This window comes from Seriola aureovittata, chromosome 7 (genome assembly GCF_021018895.1).
Source record: "Seriola aureovittata isolate HTS-2021-v1 ecotype China chromosome 7, ASM2101889v1, whole genome shotgun sequence".
NCBI classification, from domain to species: domain Eukaryota; kingdom Metazoa; phylum Chordata; class Actinopteri; order Carangiformes; family Carangidae; genus Seriola; species Seriola aureovittata.
In genome coordinates this window covers 17,157,150-17,177,677 of record NC_079370.1, presented here as the reverse complement: position 1 = coordinate 17,177,677, position 20,528 = coordinate 17,157,150, and the positions used below count along the sequence as shown (strand labels likewise).

Here is a 20,528-nt window from a genome sequence, read left to right as displayed (position 1 = left end):
TGCTATTTAGTACTTAGTGTAATGTAGTTTTGTAAAATGTCTTTGTGCAGGAAGTGGCACATTTATCAAACAGTGATCACCTGACTGGCTTCTAATCACAGCACAATGTGGGACAGTAGTCAATGGTGAAATAGGCTAGCAGGGCAGAGCTTAGTCAGGGTTAGTATGATAAAAATGACTTCAGACTGACGTGAGACTGAGTAAGAGCCATCTGCTGTCCTCTGCGCTTCAGCCACCACTAAATGGATTAAACCTGCTGCACACACAGAGCTCTCATCGAGGCAGTGGTGGCATTACATCTTAAAGAAGGTGATCACAGTGCAGTCTGCTGTGTTTCCGTTCAGGCAGCTGTTACTGTCTGCTGTGCAGTTAACCTGCTACTGTCTAGACCCCTAATTCACATTTTAATGTATCGATCTAGGGAGTATCCTGTATGTCAGCGATGATAATTGTCATATTTGCAGTGTCAAGCTGATAGTGGCAGCGACTCATAATGTGAAGGAATCAGTGGTGGAGGTGAAAGACCATTTCATTTAAGTGCAATTAAATTACCTCCACTGTAATGCAGTTAGTAGATGTAAAAATTTCTGTCTTCCACTTTTAAAAGCACCAAATTTAATACACATGTCAACTGATTTAACAAATTAAACAAAAATAAACAGAAACTAAATGATAACCTCCTGAATTCTGGCTTTCCTCTCACACTCAGAAACCCTGTTCAAACAACAGCTGTTGGTCAGGACTTTAGATATTAAAGCTGACACAAGGGTATGACTTCTACTTAAAGGTATTAGAGTGCAAAAGAAACATCTGGTCCATAGCCCCTCTAAGCCACTTTGTTGTCTTTGTTCTTTTCAAGAATCGACCTACAGTGTCCAGTGAAGTGATTACTACATTTCCCTGAAAGTTTAACCTGAAACTCCCCAAACTGCTTTGAAAGTAATTTCAGTAAAAGGACTGAGTCTTTTAAATGCTGAATGTTGTTTGTTTGTTACTGTACATGTTGATGAGGACGAATGAGGAAGTGTAACAGTGTTTGTGTCTATGTGTTGGACAGACAGTTCAATCAATGTGATATATTCACATGCAAGAGCTTCTCTGGAATAAGATGTGAATAAACAGTGTGGTACCCAGACAAACTCTTGCACTGACTCATCACCATGGCTTTTTAACCGTCAGCATAGACTGACCTATTGAACATTTGTTTGTTTTGTTTATGGTTTTTCAGAGTTGACTAAACTAAAAGTCACGTGAGTTCATTTAACTGTAGTGCCGTGTGAGAACTAGATGACATACAGAGTTCAAGGAAGCTATCCAGATTAAGTTAATATACTTTGTTATCAGGAGGGTCAAGGTCACTGAACTATAGGGAGCAGAATGTTTTCCTACAGGAACAGATGGCTCGCTGAGATTAGACAGCTGACCTGCTCATGGTTTGGCTAAAGGTGTTTTTGATTCCCCTGATATCTTGCAGCAAAACATAACAAGCTTTACTCATGAATTTTACTTAAGTTCCCAGTTATCAAGCTTATTACAGGACACATTTAATCAGATTTATTTTCCAACATGACAATAGTTTGTTTGCTTTCTATACATTTCAGTTTTTTATCCATAAGACACAAGAATACATTAAAAGAAGTTTAATAAATGCAGAAATACACATTTCCTAATCACAGCTCTAGTATTGCTGGAGTCATTACATCTGGTTATTTTTCTCAAAATGTATTAAGGTGCATGAAAACTTGTCCTGGTTAATTCCCTGTAGAAATCCAGTGATGTCTCTGTGGGAAAGCAGCAGCCTGAGGTCAGATTAAAACAGGAAGAGGCCAGTTGGCCATGTGTGAGCCAGTTTGGAGTTAGGGCTTAGAGACAGATCAGTGTCAGAGGGTATAAAAACCAGCTCAAACATATAGTCCGTCACACAGATACTTTACAGCAAGTCGTCTCTTACTACAGGACTGGCATGTCAGGAAATACAAACTAGGAGAAAAGTTGATTTGCTTCAAGAATCAAAAGGAAGTTAAGGATCAAAGATCCACCCGACACAGCGGACGTCTGCTCTGCATCTCCTGCACGTCTCCCTTGTTTCTTTTGCGGTCTACTCTGAATCAGCAGCCATGGTCCTGGAGGAGAACGAGTGTGACTCCGTCTTTGAGCCCCAAATCACTGTGAGTATCACTGAGAGCTTAAGTTAACCTTGAGGCTGGATTCACTGTTACAGCTCGGATACCTACTTGATGATTACCTGGGTAACTCAAGGGTTTTGTCTGGCTATAGGGAGCACTAGTCAGTCAGTTGGGTCTAATATTGCTAACATCGGGATCTGGTATCAGTTCACAGTAAACATATGACATAGAATTGTCTTTAAAAAATCATTTCAACTGTTCAGTGAGAAACACAGTACCCCCAAACTCTTGTCTAGCAGTTTCTTGCATTTAAAATAATCTGAAAAATTAACAATTTATACTCATACATCATTTCATTTATACTTAAGAAAAGGTAGTTAGTGTTAATACAGTAATACACTGATAAAGCGAAATTACATCATTGGTTTTGTGTGATACCAAAAACCAAATGTCCTCTTCGATATATTACAAATTTGTGTTATTCAGCAACTTGTAAATTTATATCTAAAGGACAGAAACACGATGGGCCAATGGCCGACACAAACCAGTAGCTTGTCTGGATAATCTGAATGTGCGACTGCATCTGTGCTTTTGTTTTAGGAGGAGCATGTGGAGACTCTGTTTGGGAACGTCCACTGCGTCATGACTGGGACTCCAAGGGCAAACCGCCCCGTCATCCTGACCTTTCATGACATTGGACTGAACCGTAAGTCTCATCTCTTAACCCCACAATAATGCTTAGTGACAGTGTGTGCACACAGATATGACGCAATATGGCTATAATTTTCCCACACTTACCAAAGAAGCAGTGATGATGGCACCGATGTCTGTATGTCAGCAAAATCAAAATAGATTCGCTTCCATTTTTGTCACTGCAAACAAAACCTAATTCTCTGTGTTAATAGTTCAATGATGTTGTTTTTGTTTTGTCTTCTTGTAGACAAGACCTGTTTTGAGACTCTGTTCAACCATGTGGACATGCAGGAAATCCTCCGAAATTTACCTATTTGTCACGTTGAAGCACCAGGACAACATGAGGGAGCCAAAACTCTCCCGACTGCGTAAGGGAACTGTCCTCAATCCTTTTCTCCTTTTAGCCGTACTCTCATTGTAATGCTGTAATTTACTTTATTTAATTATTTTGACCTCTCAGGTATACCTACCCTTCCATGGACCAGCTGTCTGAAACACTGCCTGCTGTCCTCAAACACTTTGGGTAAGACAGACCTGAAATCCTTAAGGTCTCTCATAGTTTATCTGATATTTACCAAACACTTTTGTTTGGGCTCTCCTCTAAATTAAACCCTGACATTTGACTGATTAGCCCTTTGACCTTCTGGCTATGTGCTTTGCAGGTTGCGTAGTGTGATTGGACTGGGAGTTGGAGCAGGAGCCTACATCCTGGCGCAATTTGCTGTGAGTTTCTATCTCTTCTCTAAGTTGAATCTTTACTCTTCTCAGTACAGATCTTAATTTGGTTGTGAATCCTCCCTGTGTACGCAGTCATATGTAAATCAGATCTATGCCAGTGTTATTGATCACATATGAATATGAAAGGCTACACAGATACAATTATATATGTCTCATAAGTCCCAGACATAAGTGTTACCACTTATATCCAAAGGCACTGATAACTACTAACAGCCATGTTATCTATAAAAAGTCTCTAGATATGTTCCCTACCAAGAGATTTTTTATGGATAGCATGGCTATTGTTAGAGACTCAAAGACTGAGGACTAAAGACTATAGACTAAGATGGTATCCATGGTAGAAACTGATCAAAATCTAAGACTGTGGAAATCAAGGCGGTGATCTGTCAGTCCATGAGTAACATGATAATAGGTTGTAAACACTCTCATAATTGCACGCAAAAAAATAAATGAGTTAACTTCAGTGTGTCAATATGTGTGTGTAGCTGAATCATCCAGATATGGTGGACGGATTACTCCTGATCAACATCAACCCCAACCCTGAAGGAATAATGGATAGTGTTGCAAACAAGGTAAACAATATGTGGCATGTGTGTGTTGATTATCCATCCTCAGCATCTATTTCAAATATTATTTTTAATCTATGCAACCATCCGTATTGATTGATATTAAATTGATTGTGATACTTCAGCTGCTATGGAGGTGTTAAGTGATACCTGTATTTGTCTCAACAACAGGAAGCGAGTTTGTTAGTCCTCTCACTAATGTCATTGTGTGCGTGTTTTGTGTGTTTTATAGATCACTGAGTGGACCCACACTCTCCCAGACACAGTCATCTCACACCTGTTTGGAAAGGTGAGGTATCCTCTGTAACGACTGGCTTCAGTTACCATGACAACAAATGTTGAAACATACATTGAAAAACTTTGTCAAATATCCAGTGAGTGTTACATATCAAACACAGAATATCTATGTCTTACTTTCCAACTGATATTTCAGGATGAGATCCAGAACAACCACGACCTCATTGCTACATACCGTCACCACATCACAACAACCATGAACCAGTCCAACGTCATGCAGTTCTTCCGCTCCTACAACAGCCGCAATGCTCTGGAGGTGGAGAGGCCTGTTCCTGGAGGAAACATCAATGTCAGGACACTCAAGTTAGTAACACACACACATATACATACATAAAACATACAACCAGTTTAAAATGTCACCAGTTTGTAATGAAGAAGCCTGAAATTAACCTACCAGGACTTATTCAGTCAGGACCAATTTGTCAGCAAGAGCCAGCAAGTTTCTGCCTAACACCTGTCTATCTGCTGTATTACAGGTGCACCACTCTGCTGGTCGTAGGAGATAATTCTCCTGTAGTGGAGGCCGTGGTCGACTGCAACTCTAAACTCAACCCCACCAAGACCACACTGCTCAAGGTAACCGGACAACTGACTGAATTAAAAACACACATGCACACATGCACCTGGAATGAACTTATACTGTAGTGAACTGTGCTTTGCCTTCCTAGATGGCGGATTGTGGAGGACTTCCTCAGGTGGATCAGGTAGGCTGTGACATTTTATTGGCAATTCTGCTGACAACATTGTTGAACCCCGCCGTTGAAAATGTATTTAAAACTTTCCATCTTTCTTTTCACAGCCAGGCAAAGTGACTGAAGCCCTCAAGTATTTCATCCAGGGCATGGGATACTGTAAGTAACGATAACTCACCCTTAAACTATTTTAATCTGAAATTCTGCAGGTAGTCTCTGCAGGAAGAATAGTTTCTGAAGACCAGTGAAGGTTACAGAATATGTAGATGCAGAATAGTTCTCACCTGTCTCTCCTCTTATCTCCAGTGTCCAGTGCCAGTATGACCAGACTTCGCTCACGGACAACCTCCAGCTCCAGCATCTCATCCTTCGATGGCTCTCGGAGCCGGGCACACACCAACGAGCTGCACCGTGGCCGGACACACTCACATGCCACCGAGGAGAAGCGCGGGCGCTCGCACACTGACGTCTCCATGGATAGCATTTCCAACAGTAATGTGGAACACAGCATCTCAAAGTCCACTGAAGTGGCATACTAGAGTGCATCCTGCCCTAAATCCCATGCACTTAATTCAAATTATACCTCATTGTCTCTACCCAGCTTTATCCTACAAGCTTCCTTTGCTTTCCCTTATCTATCCCTCTTCATTTGGCAATGCCCTTTCAATTGCACTATCTCTAGCTGAAAGGTCACAGGACATACCTCCATGTGACTTTCTTGCAGCCCTCTTTTCTCTCTCTCCATCCCACTGTATATGTACCTATCCATCATCAATTTAACTATCGTTTCCTTACCAACTCAGCCTCTTCCTCGCTTTATCCTGCACTTGACTGTTCCTCTATGTCTTTAACTGTATCCGTCTTTGCTGTGTTTTCTTTCTTTCCCCGTTTATATATTTGTCTTTGTCTACTTTACTTTTTTCTTCTTCTTTTCTTCCCTTAAACACTGATCTGCTGACTTCCTATTGTATAATCATTATGTAAAGATACAATATTTCCTACTGTGAAAACTGGATATTCATAACTGTAGGAATGTGTATTGGTTTTATGCAACTGTCACAGCTGTGTATTATTGATATCAGGAATGTGTTATGAACACACAGTACATTGTAGTTCACAATGTGTTTTAAATTGGACTTGCTTTGGGTGTTCTGTGTATAAGCAAACGTTCAACTCAATCCTTAAAACAGATGACTTCATGTAAGTGCTATGTAAGTGCTTTCAATCAGTGATTAAACATTTTACTGTAAACAAGCAGCTTGCAGCTTTCATTTATTCACACCAGGGATGAAAAACAGAACTATCTCACCTCTCTGGAATGAACTGATTTTACTGAGGCCGAAGAAATCACCAAGTTTATTTATAACATCAACACCACTGTGATTCTGTGGGGTTTCAAACACATAAGGCGGTATTACATCCTCAGAAATGGTGATCAATAAGCAATTTTGCAAAGTGATTGTGATTTAGATAGATAGATAGATAGATAGATAGATAGATAGATAGATAGATAGATAGATAGATAGATAGATAGATAGATAGATAGATAGATAGATAGATAGAAGGACAGACTGTACTACTTTGATTTAGCCACTAGATGGCGCGCTATACCCTCTTCTGTTCTCTTTCTGTGAACATCATCAACAGTCTACCTCTACTGGGTCAGTCTAAGGATGCTGTAATCAATCCTAACTGATTGCACATTCAGATCAAACTGAAATACAACTTCTGTCCAGCATCTGCTAGTTTTTTAATACCACTCATCCATCCCAGCATTATGGATCTTTTTAATATCACTTATGGGTCATAGTTAGCCTCGTCCTTTCCCAAAAGGGAGGATTAAAGTGCATTGTATAATAGTTTGTTTCCGTCCCTGACATGCACTCATATACCATTATTTTCTATTCATTCATCCTGCATTTAATTATTTTTCATTTCATTTCATTTCAAGAATTATATGGCACACGTGTCAAAATAAGAGATCAAGTGTAAACCAAGATATTTGAGTTTTTGGCAAATAAACACTAAAGCCACTGCTCCTCACCAGTTTAGTTGGAGAAATATGAGTGATACACAACATCAAGCTCTCTACGACAGTACACTGCAGGCCTGTGGTTTGCAAATGGCTCAAGCTTCCCTTTCTCTCCCATCCTGTTTAATTATATAGAACAGAATAATTTGACAATAAAATAATATGTTTTTTCCCAACAGCTGCCAAGCTGTCTGAGTGCCAAATGTGTAAATGTGGGGTACACTGGTGGCCCAGCGGATCCGATGCAACTATGATGTCATGTGTTTTAATCCACTTAAGTGTTACCCTCCCTCGCACCATAATTTGCATCACTCTTCTGTGTGAATAAAAATTATCTTTGAATTGAGAGTGTGACCGCATGCATATGTGTGCGTATGGATATTAGCTGCATGCATGAATGTACTGTGTGTGTAGGTGGGACTGTGTGTGTAGGCTGTCAGTAGATGGATTGTTTTGAGCTGTGACTGTGAGATAGTGGAGACATAGAGATTCAAGACAGCATAATGGCAGTCAGCATCAAAGTCACAATAATTTTATTTGTGTGTGTGTGTGTGTGTGTGTGTGTGTGTGTGTGTGTGTGTGTGTGTGTGCTGGGGGTGCATCTTTATTTCAAAGCCTCTTTTGTTTAGCTTACATTATGATACTATGATGAATAATACATGGCAGAAATCTCTTAAGATTTCATTTAAACATGAGACACCAGCTCTAGCACGACCGTGGTTTCTTACATGTATCTTCTGTTTCCCATTATTACACTCTGCTTCGCTACATTGGGCTCCACTATAAAATTCCACTAAATCCTGCAAATTTCCATCTGTACTGGTAGAAGTATTGTAAGGTCGATTTGATGACTGCTCTGCCAGCACAGTGATTACTCGCCCAAAGTGGGATGGACAAAATGGAGAGCAATTTAATTTCAGTTTTCCCCGGCAGAGTGTCGCACAGTGAGATAATGACTGTTTTGTTCATTGATGTTAGTGCCCCCCACTACTTTTATCTCCTTACCTCCAGCGTGGCACTTTTGATCACTATCTGCAACTCAGTTTACACAACTTTTTATTCAACTCCATCACCAATGAGGCAAACAGCCCTTATTACAGACAATGTGATAATCTGACAGTGGCAATGACAGGTACTTTCACACTGTGTAAACTGTATTGTGAAAGAATCCTGCTCTGACAACCCCTTCCAGCGTGTACACACCTCCTGGAAAATCAAATCAAATAAATGTATACTTCAGTATGTGTTTACACAAAGCTTGACTCAGCCCAGTTTTCGTTAAGGGCTTACCATAAATCTTTGAAAGTGTTTTATATTTAATATGTTATGATTATATTTGATATACTATGTTATATGGTCACATAGGTGTAGTGCTTTTCATATATTTTCTCCTACCCCTGCATGTAATTAAAATAGTGTCATGTAAATCCATGTTAGCAATGGCACCCCGCTGGTGTATGAAATTAGTACATTTCATTTTAGTTCTACTTTGTTATCCTGTTGTTTAAATGGTTCTTTTACAGCTCTTCTTTTTTTTGTTGTTTACAGTTAATGCCATGGGTATTTCTAATGCTCTGTAATCAGTGATGGTTTGATTGGGATGTGTGCAATGTCATTTCCATTACTTTGTAGAGCTATAAAAGTAACCTTGAACCTTGATACTCAAATAAAATAGTGTATAATATATGTTACAATGTAATATAAAAATATTCATTCATTAATCTATAATGCTAAAGGGTCTTTCAGTTGTGTATTCTCAATCGTGCTAAAACATTAAATCAGGAATGGGATAAATATGAAAGATTAAAACAAAAAGAAATGGTACTGTAGGCGGAGGCAGGTGTTCTGACAATTACATTTTCTCATGTTACGTAATCCGGACAATATTTATATTTCCAGAAGAGCATCATTCCCTGTTGAACCACTACAAAGCCCCTGAACACAATCTGATCCCATACTGTGAAGTGTAAGGTCATGAGTTTGGGTAAAACTGAGATCGGACAGCTTTGCCCTTCATCACATCATGTGGAGGCTATTATGAAATGCGGGTCTTTCATAAAAGAAAAAAAAAAACATGTGGGGACCCTTGCACTAGTATTGGACACGTAGGGCCCCTCTCCTCCTGTCAGTTAGCCCTGCCAGCTGCAGCCATGTTGGAAAAGCTCAGGCTCCGGCAGCAGCAGCAGCAGCAGCAGCAGCAGTGCTAACAGCTAACGTCAGTGGACGCCAACAACCGGGCACGGCGCTGTTGTGGACAAAAACAGACAGAGAGAGAGAGAGACTCATACCGGAGAGATACAGCCACCAAGCCGGCTCTGATATCAGCGTGTGTATGTTTAAAATTCAAACATACTGGCCTGTAAAGGTGCTCGGTTACGGAGAGTAGGTGCGGTCGGGCTCCAGGGCTGAAGCGGGTGAGTATTGATCTTCTCTTGGAGGCGGACTGAGTGGGAATAGCCCACTGTTAGCTGAGCTAGCTTAGCATTAAAGGGGGTAACACACACACACACACACACACACACACACACACACACACACACACACACACACACACACACACACACACACACACACACACACACACACACACACACACACACACACAGACAATGGGGTTAACGCCAATGCAATAGGCGGGGGTGTGTTTTAGGAGCTGGTATCAGGATTTATGCTGAAATATCGCGGACTGGAAGATATGAAATACTGATCATTTTGACTCCGCGAAGTCATTTGTATTCCTAACAGACAGACAGTGGTGCAGTGGCCGAAACCACCCCTCTCTGATTCTCCGGTAGGTGCAAAGGTCCAAGCCAAGGAGGATTTCTGTCATGCAGAGCGACAGCGCTGTGGCAAAACATCTGTGTTTTGTTGAACAACGAGTTGCTCAGACTGAGATTCATCGCTGCAAGCAGCGGGTTTGAGACAAAAAGGGGCAGTTCTTACTGAACCTGAGCGTCTCAAGTGTTTTTGGGTTGCTTGCTGCCTTGTCAACCACAATACTCTACACTTACCGCCGTGGTAGGCCGATTGAAAGGTATTAATTTTTAAGCAGGTCTGGATTTAGGACCACAAATCATTTTTTTTAGCATGCTTGGTGGGATTAAACTAAAATTTAGGTGTAATGGTAAAATGTACAGAACTAAACATCGTGCGCAGCCTGTGTCGAGCTGCTCCGTGGATGTGATTTGACAGTTTTTCTTTAGGGTTTTTTGGGATTTGGGAGTCAAAGCTGCCCAGTCATGTCTCCTACAGATTCGTGTTTTCCTGCCTTTTTCCCCATCTTGTTTCCTGCCTTTACGTGGCTGTTGCTCCTGATTGAGTCCATGTACATGTAATCAAACTGCCAAAACTATATGGTCAGGACCTCACAGAGTTGTCCTCAGATATTTTTGGAAAATAAATTTTTTTTTGATATTGAATGACAACTAGCTGAGAACATATTATTACGAATACAAGCCAGGCAAGGCTGGGATCAGCTTCCTTTTCACTACATAAACTCAAAATTCATTAATTTTTTTTACCAATGATGGATGATGTGTTTCAACCAAAATACAATACAAAATTTCACTAGATTTCACTTCCTGGCATTTTCATTAAGTCACTTCCCTTCCAATGGATGAACACAACCTCTTTTCTGTGTCGATAATATTGAAAGACTAGTTAATGTTTGCTAGATTGCTCGTCCAGTCAGTCCTGCAATTCGTGGCTTTTTCCCAGATTTGTATACATGTCTGTGACAGGTACATGAAAACCTGACTCATGCATATTGGTATTGTTGGCCACCTGTCTTTTAACAAATGTCCTTTTATTTCACTTCTGATTATTGTGCCCATGTGCTGAATCTTTCTCACTTAAATTGCATTTGCAAATAGAAATAATTTTTATACACTTACACTTTGCAGTGGCCTTGTTTCTGTCCTCCCTCTGTCTGTTTTGCCTCCTCTCCCGTTACTTCCACTAATCTGAAGAGGCAGGGATGGGGAAAGCAGCACTGAGGATGGATCGATGGTTACACCTCTCTGTTTTCAGTCAGGGGCAGATAAAGATTGGAGACAGAGCAGTGGATAAGATGGGAAGAAAAGAAAGAAGTAGTGGGGAGGCAATGAGAAACGAAGACTTAGGAGAAGGAAAAAGCTGTTTGGAAATGAAACTCAGCCCCCAGGTGTGTCAGTCCGAAACAATCAGTGGGCGGGTGTTTTCCCTCTCCTATAAGTGACAGCATACAGTACAACTAGGAAGTGGAGAGAGAGGAACATACACGGGCTTCTGTGATTTAGCAGAGCTTCAGTCCTCTGTGTGCCAACTGCCAACATGCAGTTCTGGGATTTCCTGGGCTGCACCAATGGAGGTACGTACGTGTGTAGTCACACTGATGGCTCAAGGAATGTGTTTGGCTGGGATTGGACTGGTGTATGGGTCCTCTGTGCTATAGGCAGGTAGGGTAACTCTGGCAGGCTGAGGGCTGGAAAGGAATTTGTGGTGCTCACCGCTGTGCAAGCAGTTGCATGTGAAAACCTCACAGACAGGTAGAGTGTGGAGCACAAACAAAGACGCAGAAGGCTGTGATACGGTGTCAGTCTGCTCTGTGTTCCTTTGATAAACCTGGTCGGTTGCTTTTGACAGCAGATTTGACAAATGAATAAACAGGCACAAATGAAGTGTTCGTTTGCATCTGTTGCCCTGAATGTTTTTGGATCTTAGTAGCTATGCTTTCCTCCACAAAACATGTGCATTTTAGTTATTTCATAATTTTATCATGTACAGCACTTTGGTACCTTCTGGTTGTTTTTTAAAGTGCTTTATAAATAAAGCTGGATTTGGATTGGATTGGATTATTTCATAATGGTTGGTGTACAATTTTAAACTCCCACAAACTTAAAGATGGTGTATAACAACCATGGCTACGGCTACATATTACCGTGGCTACAACTGCTACTGTCATTGTTCATCTTACTGTGACATCTCTACCACTGAGACTATAGTTCCCAGATAGTGCTGTCACACTGTCACAACAAAGGACAAAAAATGTCACAATTCATACAGTTTGTATGTAAGAAGAGCACTGAATTTATCACCCTTATAGTCATGGTACATGATTCTTTGTGCCCTGATCAGTCATGCTTCAAACTCATCCTGTGCCTCTAAAGCTGCATTTGCACAGACAGAAAGGCTCTAAATGTTTAACTCACATCTGATCTTGTTTTGCTGCACAGGGAAACCGCATGAAAGCTGATCTTCTAGACTCTTTTGGACAGCATTGTCTGGTCAGACCTATACCACAAAGAGTTAAACATCAGATTTCTGTATAAATGCAGCTAAACAACCACAGGCCACTGCGATCAAATGTCACTTTACTTGTCCACGAGGCTAAACGTAGGTGTGCAACTGACAGCAGAATATGTGGAGCAAATGTCTGTAAAATGATACTTCAGTGGAAGTATAATGTTAAAAGGAAAGTAGGGAACAGTTTTTCTTGTGTAGAGCTTGTTATAGCTTTAGTTATCCTTTTAGCAAACTCACACCTTTGTCTATGTAGAGCTACAGCCCCATGGAAGATAAAAGCATTGTGTGTCTGCAGTAGTAGTACTATATAAAAATAACACACACACACCCCTTTAATCTGTAAAGGATGTAAAACTCTGCCTTATGATCTCAGTTAAGTCTTGTGTCTTGCTTCAATTGTGGTTACTTTATTTGTGCTGTATTGAATTCCAGGACAGTTCAAGCTTCAACACCCATCCTGTGCCTTGGGCTATGTCTTCTGTTATTGCACTAAGAGCTATAGCTAAGATGCCTTATGGGTTGTGTCATATTCTTTACACCTACAGGCAAGTATCACAAATAGAAAGACTGTTGGACACAGTTCTGAATCCTGAAGTTGCATTATACAGCTAGATTTGTTCTTTAGTTGATTCTTCCATCCATGAAATTTCCCAGGAAGAAGTTGTCAAATTACAAATTGTAGAAAACAGATACATTTGATCTTGAACAAATTTACATCTCTTCAGTCCCCACAGTCCAAAACTTGGAGAGCACTGTCACAGTGGGTTTGTTGGAGCAGTGGTTGTCTTCTTGTTTTGTGGGACAATACAGCAGCAGGCTGTCGGGAAAGACCAGTGAAAGTATGACTGGAAACATGTGCTCATGTTGTGTCATCATCAGTCTTCCCCTATTTGCATCCATAGCTCGCTGTTTTGTTTAACTTATTCCATGTGGTCAGCACTCATTGCCAGGTACTTTGATTGTGAAATGACTCGTATTACAGCTTATCAAAATATATCTTTGCTCTGTATGTTTACATACATTTCTTGATGTATTGTCAAAGCAATTGGTTAGGTTACACTGAGCAAGATTTTGTGACATGTTTGACATTACCCTGCATCTGACATCACTTTCAGGCAGGGAAATATGGAAAAAGAAAAATCAGTATCACATTAATTAGAACACCTGCTTCTGCTATAGTGCAACATCTGTCTGAGTATGCAAAATCATATGCCAGGTTTACTAGCTGATGTTCATCATATTGGGATGTGTGTTAATAGAAAGTCAAACAGGGCATTTCAGGAACATTTTTATCGTCTCCTGATTAAAAACAGGCATTAAGGGATGAATATCAATATTGTCTAAACCTAACCACCTCGTATAATAATGTTTTAGGAGTCCAGTAAGGAATAAACACCTTTCTCCACCTATCATTTTACTTTACAGTTTCTGCAGAAATAAACCTGAAAGTGGAGATCACAACAGCAGCCAGGGGAGTGAAGTAGTTGTTCAATATGTAGTTACAGTACTGATGATTCCACATGAGGTTGTTTAAAAATCAAGTACTTCAAGTGTTTTAAAAGTAGGAACAGATATATTAATCAATAGCTCAAGAGCTCTGGCTGATGTTATATCGCGGTTGTTTGAATATCTTCTCTTTTCATGCCATTAAGTGTTTTTTATATCAGACGGTAGACATGTTTCTGTAAGTAAACAGATTGAGAGGAATATGTATAAAAACATAAAGCGAAGGTGTGAAAAAAGAGCAAAATCTTTTATTCTCACTACCTGATGTGACGCTTCTGTGGGACCCCAGAGACGCGCTGGTTTGGAACAATGTATTTGTGAATGTCTCAACAACTTTGGTGCAGTGTGCTGCACACCGAGGTAGAGCCATAAAACGGCTTGTAAAATGGCTTGTTTGTGTAAAAAAAAAAAAAAAATGAATCTATAAATCTGTGAATTCAGAGAAAAGGAGGACATGCTGCGGCTCTGCCCTGTAAAACTGTTGGCTTTATTTACAGCCAATAACATTTACGCTTCAAATGAATCGGATCACTGATAAATGACCCATTGTGTTGGTCTGTCACACAACTCATTTTGTCCACTTCACAAATAAGTACACCTGTCATCATTTACTTAAACAAACTAGCCTTAGGATGACTGGAAATAGGGAAAGTGTCAGGGCTGGGATCTGATGGCTATTACCAAATTGGTCAAATGTCTGGATTTGTTAAGTTTAGTATCTAAAGAATCTCTGTTAATCTCTCTTTCTTGTATTCGCAAAGAGCAATGTGAAAACATTGAAGTGTAATTAATATAAATGAGAAAAATGAGAAAACATGGCCTTTGGAAAACGTTCTTTGAATTTCTATCTGAATAAATCTAAAGTTTTTTTTATTTACCTAATGTGCTGCATGGCTGGTGATGAACATATGTGAGGGATGTTACAAACTTCATAAAGTATATGTCTGCTGTTACTGTCTCTCTGGATTGATACCGGTGCACTGGAACGTGTAGTAGTGGCGCACTGTTTAACAAATTGAGCGTACAGCTTCATTTGGTGTAGTGCACACAAACAAATGAACCTACAGGGTTGCCCCCTTTGGGTTGTGTACTGTAGTTGTACTGTAGTGTACTAGCCCGTGAAGGTTATTAACACAGGTGTGACAACAGACAACATTCAAATGTTTTAGTGACGTCAGCACGAACAGCACTTCTGCCACACATAAAGAAATACAGATGTGAAAAAGGGTACTGGTGTAAATCAGAGAGGCCTCTGCCTTATTTCCCAGTTGCTGCAGTACTCCCAGTACTACAATAATGTTTTTATGGCTGCTACTTGTAATGACAGCTACCTCATTAAAGCTGTCCCTGCTACTGTGGTGACTTTATTCTACTCTCTGATGCTGCACTCAGTTCTGCACCACTCCATTCTGTTATACCCTATTCTGATAGGCTGATCAGCGCAGAGGCACTGCAAAAGGCTGTTGTTGTTTTCTTGATGAGAATGGAGTTGTGCAATGCCCTTAGCGTGGTGTCAGCTGTACCGTAGCCTCTACGGTTTACAGCCAGAGGCAATAGTCTTCTACTCTGAGTGGGAGAGAGAGAAAGAAAAAGGCTGAGAGCGTGAGGGGGGAAAATGTGATAGAGTAGGAGGGAGAAGCTCTGAGGAGTGTTTATGCAAGTGAAAATGTTTTAAGCAGTTCCAGTGACAGATGTTTCGGTACTGTTTTAATAACAGTTTCTAGCTCATTATTTGTGGATGTGAAAGATTAAAGTTGGGGTTTTAGGCTAGGTCATTTCTGGTTACGCTGAGAAAGCGTCTCTGCCAAGAGGATTGTTTGGAACCAGAAACACAAGTCTCTCTAACAAGATATGTCTGTGTGGTGATTTGCATGTTGTCATACTTCTGGTGTTTGAAACATTTCAATATACACTAGCTGTATAAACTAAACGCAGATGTGTAGGGAAATGTGTTGTCGATTATCTAGGGCAATGGTGCTTCAGCATTATATTCATAGGTATATTTTTAACACCAAGAAACATTTCAATACGTGCCGAAGCCTTCTTTACCCGATGTACTGCCAGTCCTGGCTCAACATTGCTCAGTGTATCGACGCCTTAAATGTTACATTTGTCACTGGTGAATATTAGAGGCAGAGTAAAGGAGAGAGAGAAAAATGCCAGGATTGGTGTTGTGTTGCTTTTGTTAATAGCATCGTCCTTGTAGCCAACATTTTGGACACAACTCTGCCAGGAACAAATTGGATTATGTGATTAGAGGAAATTATGTGAAATGGCAGAACACACAGTGAGCAGCAGCGAATCAAACCAAGTAAACTGTTTGAGTCTAAGTCATAACCAAGATGTTACAACTCAATAACCCACACAGTTTATTGATATAGAGCTGTCTTAGATTGTGTCCTAATTCTCTGCATGTTTATTCTGACCAAGCTTGTTGTGGGTTAGTGCTGGAAAAGTGAGTAAAACCAGCCTTGCTTTACCTTATATTTTTTGTTTTCTTGGGATTTCACAAAATCAACCTAAGTTTGTTTTAATTTAAATGAGCACCTCTTTTATTTCAAGTGACTATGCACTGCCTGTTTTGAGTACAGTTTACTAAATTCAGTATACATTACAAACTCAAAACCTGTTTAGGATAAGAAAAATGATTTGGAATCAGGACACATCTACAGTTTCAAAAAACCAGTGAATCCAAAAACATCTGTCTTATTAATTTCCTTCACACTTTGGATATTGGTATATTGCACAGAATGTACAGGAGTAATAGGTTGCCTGGAATTGGGACAGAGTTTTTCTTTTCCATACATCATAAGACAAAGCCTTGGCATCCTACTTAGCATCACAGTCCTGCTTCGTGTCTGTTGCCTAGTAACAGATGTCAGCGTTGCTTCAGAGTGTTGGACATTTCATCATATTGCTCATTTTGGTGCCATTTCTACGTGAGAACGTAGCACAGAGTGAGTGAAGCGATGTGATGTAGGAGCGGTGAGCAGAAGGTGACTGAGGGTTATGAGACAGATTTGAGTTGGGTTGAAAGAGGCCAGTGGGTGAAGTTATTACAGCGTGACAGGGCAGATATATTCTGCCAAGTCATGATTCTCGCCCCGCTACGGCTGACTGGAATTTAGCTCATACCAGAGCCTCCTGATTCATTAGAGCTCCTGCACAGTCACTGGATGGTCAATGCTGACGGACACGTAAACCAGTGGATGTGCTTAGTGTGATGAGACATTGACTCGTGTCAGTCAGATAAAGTAGGAGAGTAAAGCATTGCAATCATTTGGTTTGGACAGGTGGACTCTCCAAGTGATTAAAGTCCTCTTTGATGTGTCTGTTAGTTGTAACGTTAAGATAATTAGTCATTGAGTAAACAAAAAATGAATTGAGGGTAATTTTGATAATTGGTTAATTATGTACTGGTAAGTAAATTATAACTAATGGCAGTGTCCCTCCTGTCGAAAGCTACATTTCTCAATGATCCTATGATTTGATTCTCGCCTCTAAGTTCTGCTCATACTCTTTTCTAACAAACTCCACCTGTCTGTTTCTACCGTTGACTCCTTCTTCACCTCTTTATTGGATTCTTTCTTCTTTCAACCCCTTCTTTTCCTTCTTCACACTCCCTTTTTGTTGTGTTGTAGAGATATAAGGTGATGCTCATGAAATGGGACCTAAGTAGAGTATATAGGTAAATGAATAGCTCTTTACCATACGTACTGTGCACATACAGGTTATCTTTGGAAGTGTTTGGAAGTCTATCAGTTTTATGAACACTTCATTGCGAAATGTGTTGAATTTGTTGCGTTTGTTGTGGGTCAGGAAGAAACAGCACATTTTTATACTTTTGGCCTGAGAACAATCTTAGTTACTCAGCTACTACAGTGTCTCTTCCAGCCATTCTGTAATACAGTGGCTCTCATTGATGCCATGACTTAATCCATGACACAAAGATACTGTGATTGTGAATATTTCAGTGTAACAGGCGTCATATACTTTCATTTATTAAAGTAAAATCTTCTGTTTTTCTTCTTTTTTCAGATATTTCCAGAATATCATACTACGCTGGTGAGTACAAATTTTAATGTTATTTTTTTTTGTTTGTTTGTTTTTTTTTAATTCAGGCAAGTGTTGTTGAACGTCCTGTCAGCTCTTGGTAGAAATTGAACATTTTACTATTCTAAAAGTAAAAATGTTTAACTTCCACAATTAAAACCATATGCTGTATATAAACATGGATGTAGCCTCCTTGGCATCACTCATAGCCAAGCCAGGTCATGATTCTCGCCCCGCTACAGCTGACTGGAATTTAGCTCATAGCAGAGCCTCCTGATTCATTAGAGCTCCTGCACAGTCACTGCATGGTCAATGCTGACGGACACGTAAACCAGTGGATGTGCTTAGTGTGATGAGACATTGACTCGTGTCAGTCAGATAAAGTAGGAGAGTAAAGCATTGCAATCATTTGGTTTGGACAGTCTCCAAGTGATTAAAGTCCTCTTTGATGTGTCTGTTAATTGTAACGTTAAGATAATTAGTTATTGAGTAAACACAAAATGAAGTGAGGGTAATTTTGATCATTTGTTAATTATGTAAGTAATTTGTAGTAATTGCTGATGAGCAGTTTTGAAGCTCAGAGTGGGCTGCTCCACCTGACTTGGACAGCGTCTGACTCCGCCTAACTCCCTGCTAATCCCAAAAACACAAAGAGGTGGAGGGTGCGTGGAGTGGAGTCTTCGTGCATGCTGGTTTGTGGCGAGCGCACGCTCACCCACCTGTCACTCAAAGCAACACACTCTCAATTATGTATAACTTGAGGCCTTAATAAAATTAAAACGAGTGAGTCATATAAAAATTCACCCCCTGTACAGTTGTCATGAAGGGTGAAATTAGCTATAGAGACCAGGGCTGTAAACATGTTTATCTCTGTTGTAAAGTTGGGTGTTTCTTCGAATGGCCAGTCAGCCCTGGAGGTTGCCACTTGGCAACAACACATACCTGTAAGTTTGTTTCTGCAGAGTGTATGAATTCACACATCAAACCTGAATTACAAATGTAGCTGTTTTTTGGGGCGGAATTTTGTACATGATTTAATTTTCAGCCACTTCAATTAAAATGACAGAATTCATTCAGTTTGATTTTTCACAGTCATTTTATTCCTCACAAAACATGATGTTCTTTGTTCATCGTCTTGACTCAGACTTGAAGAGGACTGGTGTTAGTGTATTATGGTATGGATGGAGGTAGAGCTGAATAATTTCAGAGGTATATTTAAGACAATTTATGGCACTTAGCTCCAGTCTCTCTCTGTGGCTGTTGCTAGGTAACTGTTGATCCTGTGTCTTTGAGCAGGATGTTGCATATTTGGAGCTGGGAACTTGTCATTCCTGGGGACTGAAACATAATTTACATATCTTACCCTGAAGTTTGGGGGATGTGTTGCCAAAGTTGAGGTTAAGACGGAGGTGAAGACGGAACTGAAACTTTATGAGAGACGATGTTCTCTAACTTTGTTGTAAAGTAGCATCAACATCGCACCCAGTGCACAGAGTGGTCAAACGGAGCATTTGTGGTCTTTAACAGCCCTGGGAAAACTCATTCTTACTGCTGCTGATAAGGATCACAAGTTCGTTTTTAGTGGAGAGCATACTGAACATAAGATCCAGCCTCTGTAACTCTGTTAGGACAGAATTTATGACAACAATTTTAAATGGTGATAAGGCTCAAAACACAAAAGAAGACATCTGGAGTCATGGCTTGAAACTGGGCTAAAGAACCAAAGCGACACATGTGGATTAAAATCTAGTGAATCAGCGAAAACAAAAGTTATATAACTAATTAGAAAAAGACAAAATTACAGAATAAATTTCTTCAATTTTCAAAAAGCAAAAGGCTGTAATTATTTTGTCTTTAAATTTTGATCATTTATATTGCTCCGTCCTGACACCTGCATAGTATTGGCTCGTATTAGTTTAGCACAATTTATGGCAGATTTTAATTGATCATTGTTTATTGTGTTTATATTACACGTTCTAGCATTTAAATAAACATGTGTTTTGTTGGGACCTTTGTCCTATGAAAAACCACAGCATCAGTCATTTCAACAAGTGCCCTGAAACAACATACTGTATGTTTCTGTTCAAGTGTCAAAGCCCATAAACGACTGTAGGAATTATGACGGGAACAAAGGAGAAAGTCGGCTGATGTTAGAATAGTGCGACAAAGTCTGCATAGTGATGAGGACTGGGTGGGTGAACGGATCAACAAAATATTGGACATTAACACAGGAGTCCGCCGTTCGTTTAAGTGACAGTGAAAGTGGATTTCTTTTAAGCATGACCACATTCATTCCCTAACCTTAACCTTGAGGTTATTGCGTTACAAGCACATTGAATGACCTCTGCGTATGATAATGTGCTATACAAATAAATTTGCCTCGCCTTGCCTTATTATTATGAAACCATGACAATGAAGGTCCTCAGTGATTTGTTAAAGTTTTGGAAGGTACAGAAAAACAATGTCGTCCTGAGCATCAGATCAGAAAAGGATTATCGTTTTAGTAGACACAGTTTTTTGTTTGATTTGCAGGACTTACTGT

At 40.0% G+C, this 20,528-nt stretch overlaps 2 protein-coding genes across 4 annotated transcripts in view; both read left to right on the top strand.

Moving 5' to 3' along the window:
* The first annotated feature begins 1,743 nt into the window (after nt 1-1,743).
* Nucleotides 1,744-6,360, top strand: LOC130172412 (protein NDRG1-like). Its single transcript, XM_056381140.1, has 12 exons — nt 1,744-2,168; nt 2,727-2,832; nt 3,067-3,187; nt 3,280-3,342; nt 3,482-3,542; nt 4,043-4,129; nt 4,356-4,412; nt 4,557-4,723; nt 4,897-4,996; nt 5,089-5,124; nt 5,220-5,271; nt 5,419-6,360. Exons 1-12 carry the CDS (start codon nt 2,118-2,120, stop codon nt 5,649-5,651), a joined length of 1,134 nt encoding a protein of 377 aa, XP_056237115.1. The 5' UTR covers nt 1,744-2,117; the 3' UTR covers nt 5,652-6,360.
* A 2,839-nt stretch (nt 6,361-9,199) lies between these two features.
* Nucleotides 9,200-20,528, top strand: part of LOC130171781 (focal adhesion kinase 1-like) — a 63,439-nt gene continuing 52,110 nt past the window's right edge. The window contains exons 1-2 of one of the 3 annotated variants that reach the window (XM_056379934.1): nt 9,200-9,558; nt 17,972-17,998. Coding sequence is in view for 1 of the 3 variants with exons in the window: in XM_056379927.1 (XP_056235902.1) it covers nt 11,456-11,492; nt 17,972-17,998 (64 nt within the window). In the remaining 2 variants the exon portion in view is untranslated. Of the gene's footprint in view, nt 9,559-9,785; nt 9,936-11,393; nt 11,493-17,971; nt 17,999-20,528 lie in introns of those variants that run through there. The other 2 variants (XM_056379935.1, XM_056379927.1) reach the window with 2 other exon arrangements.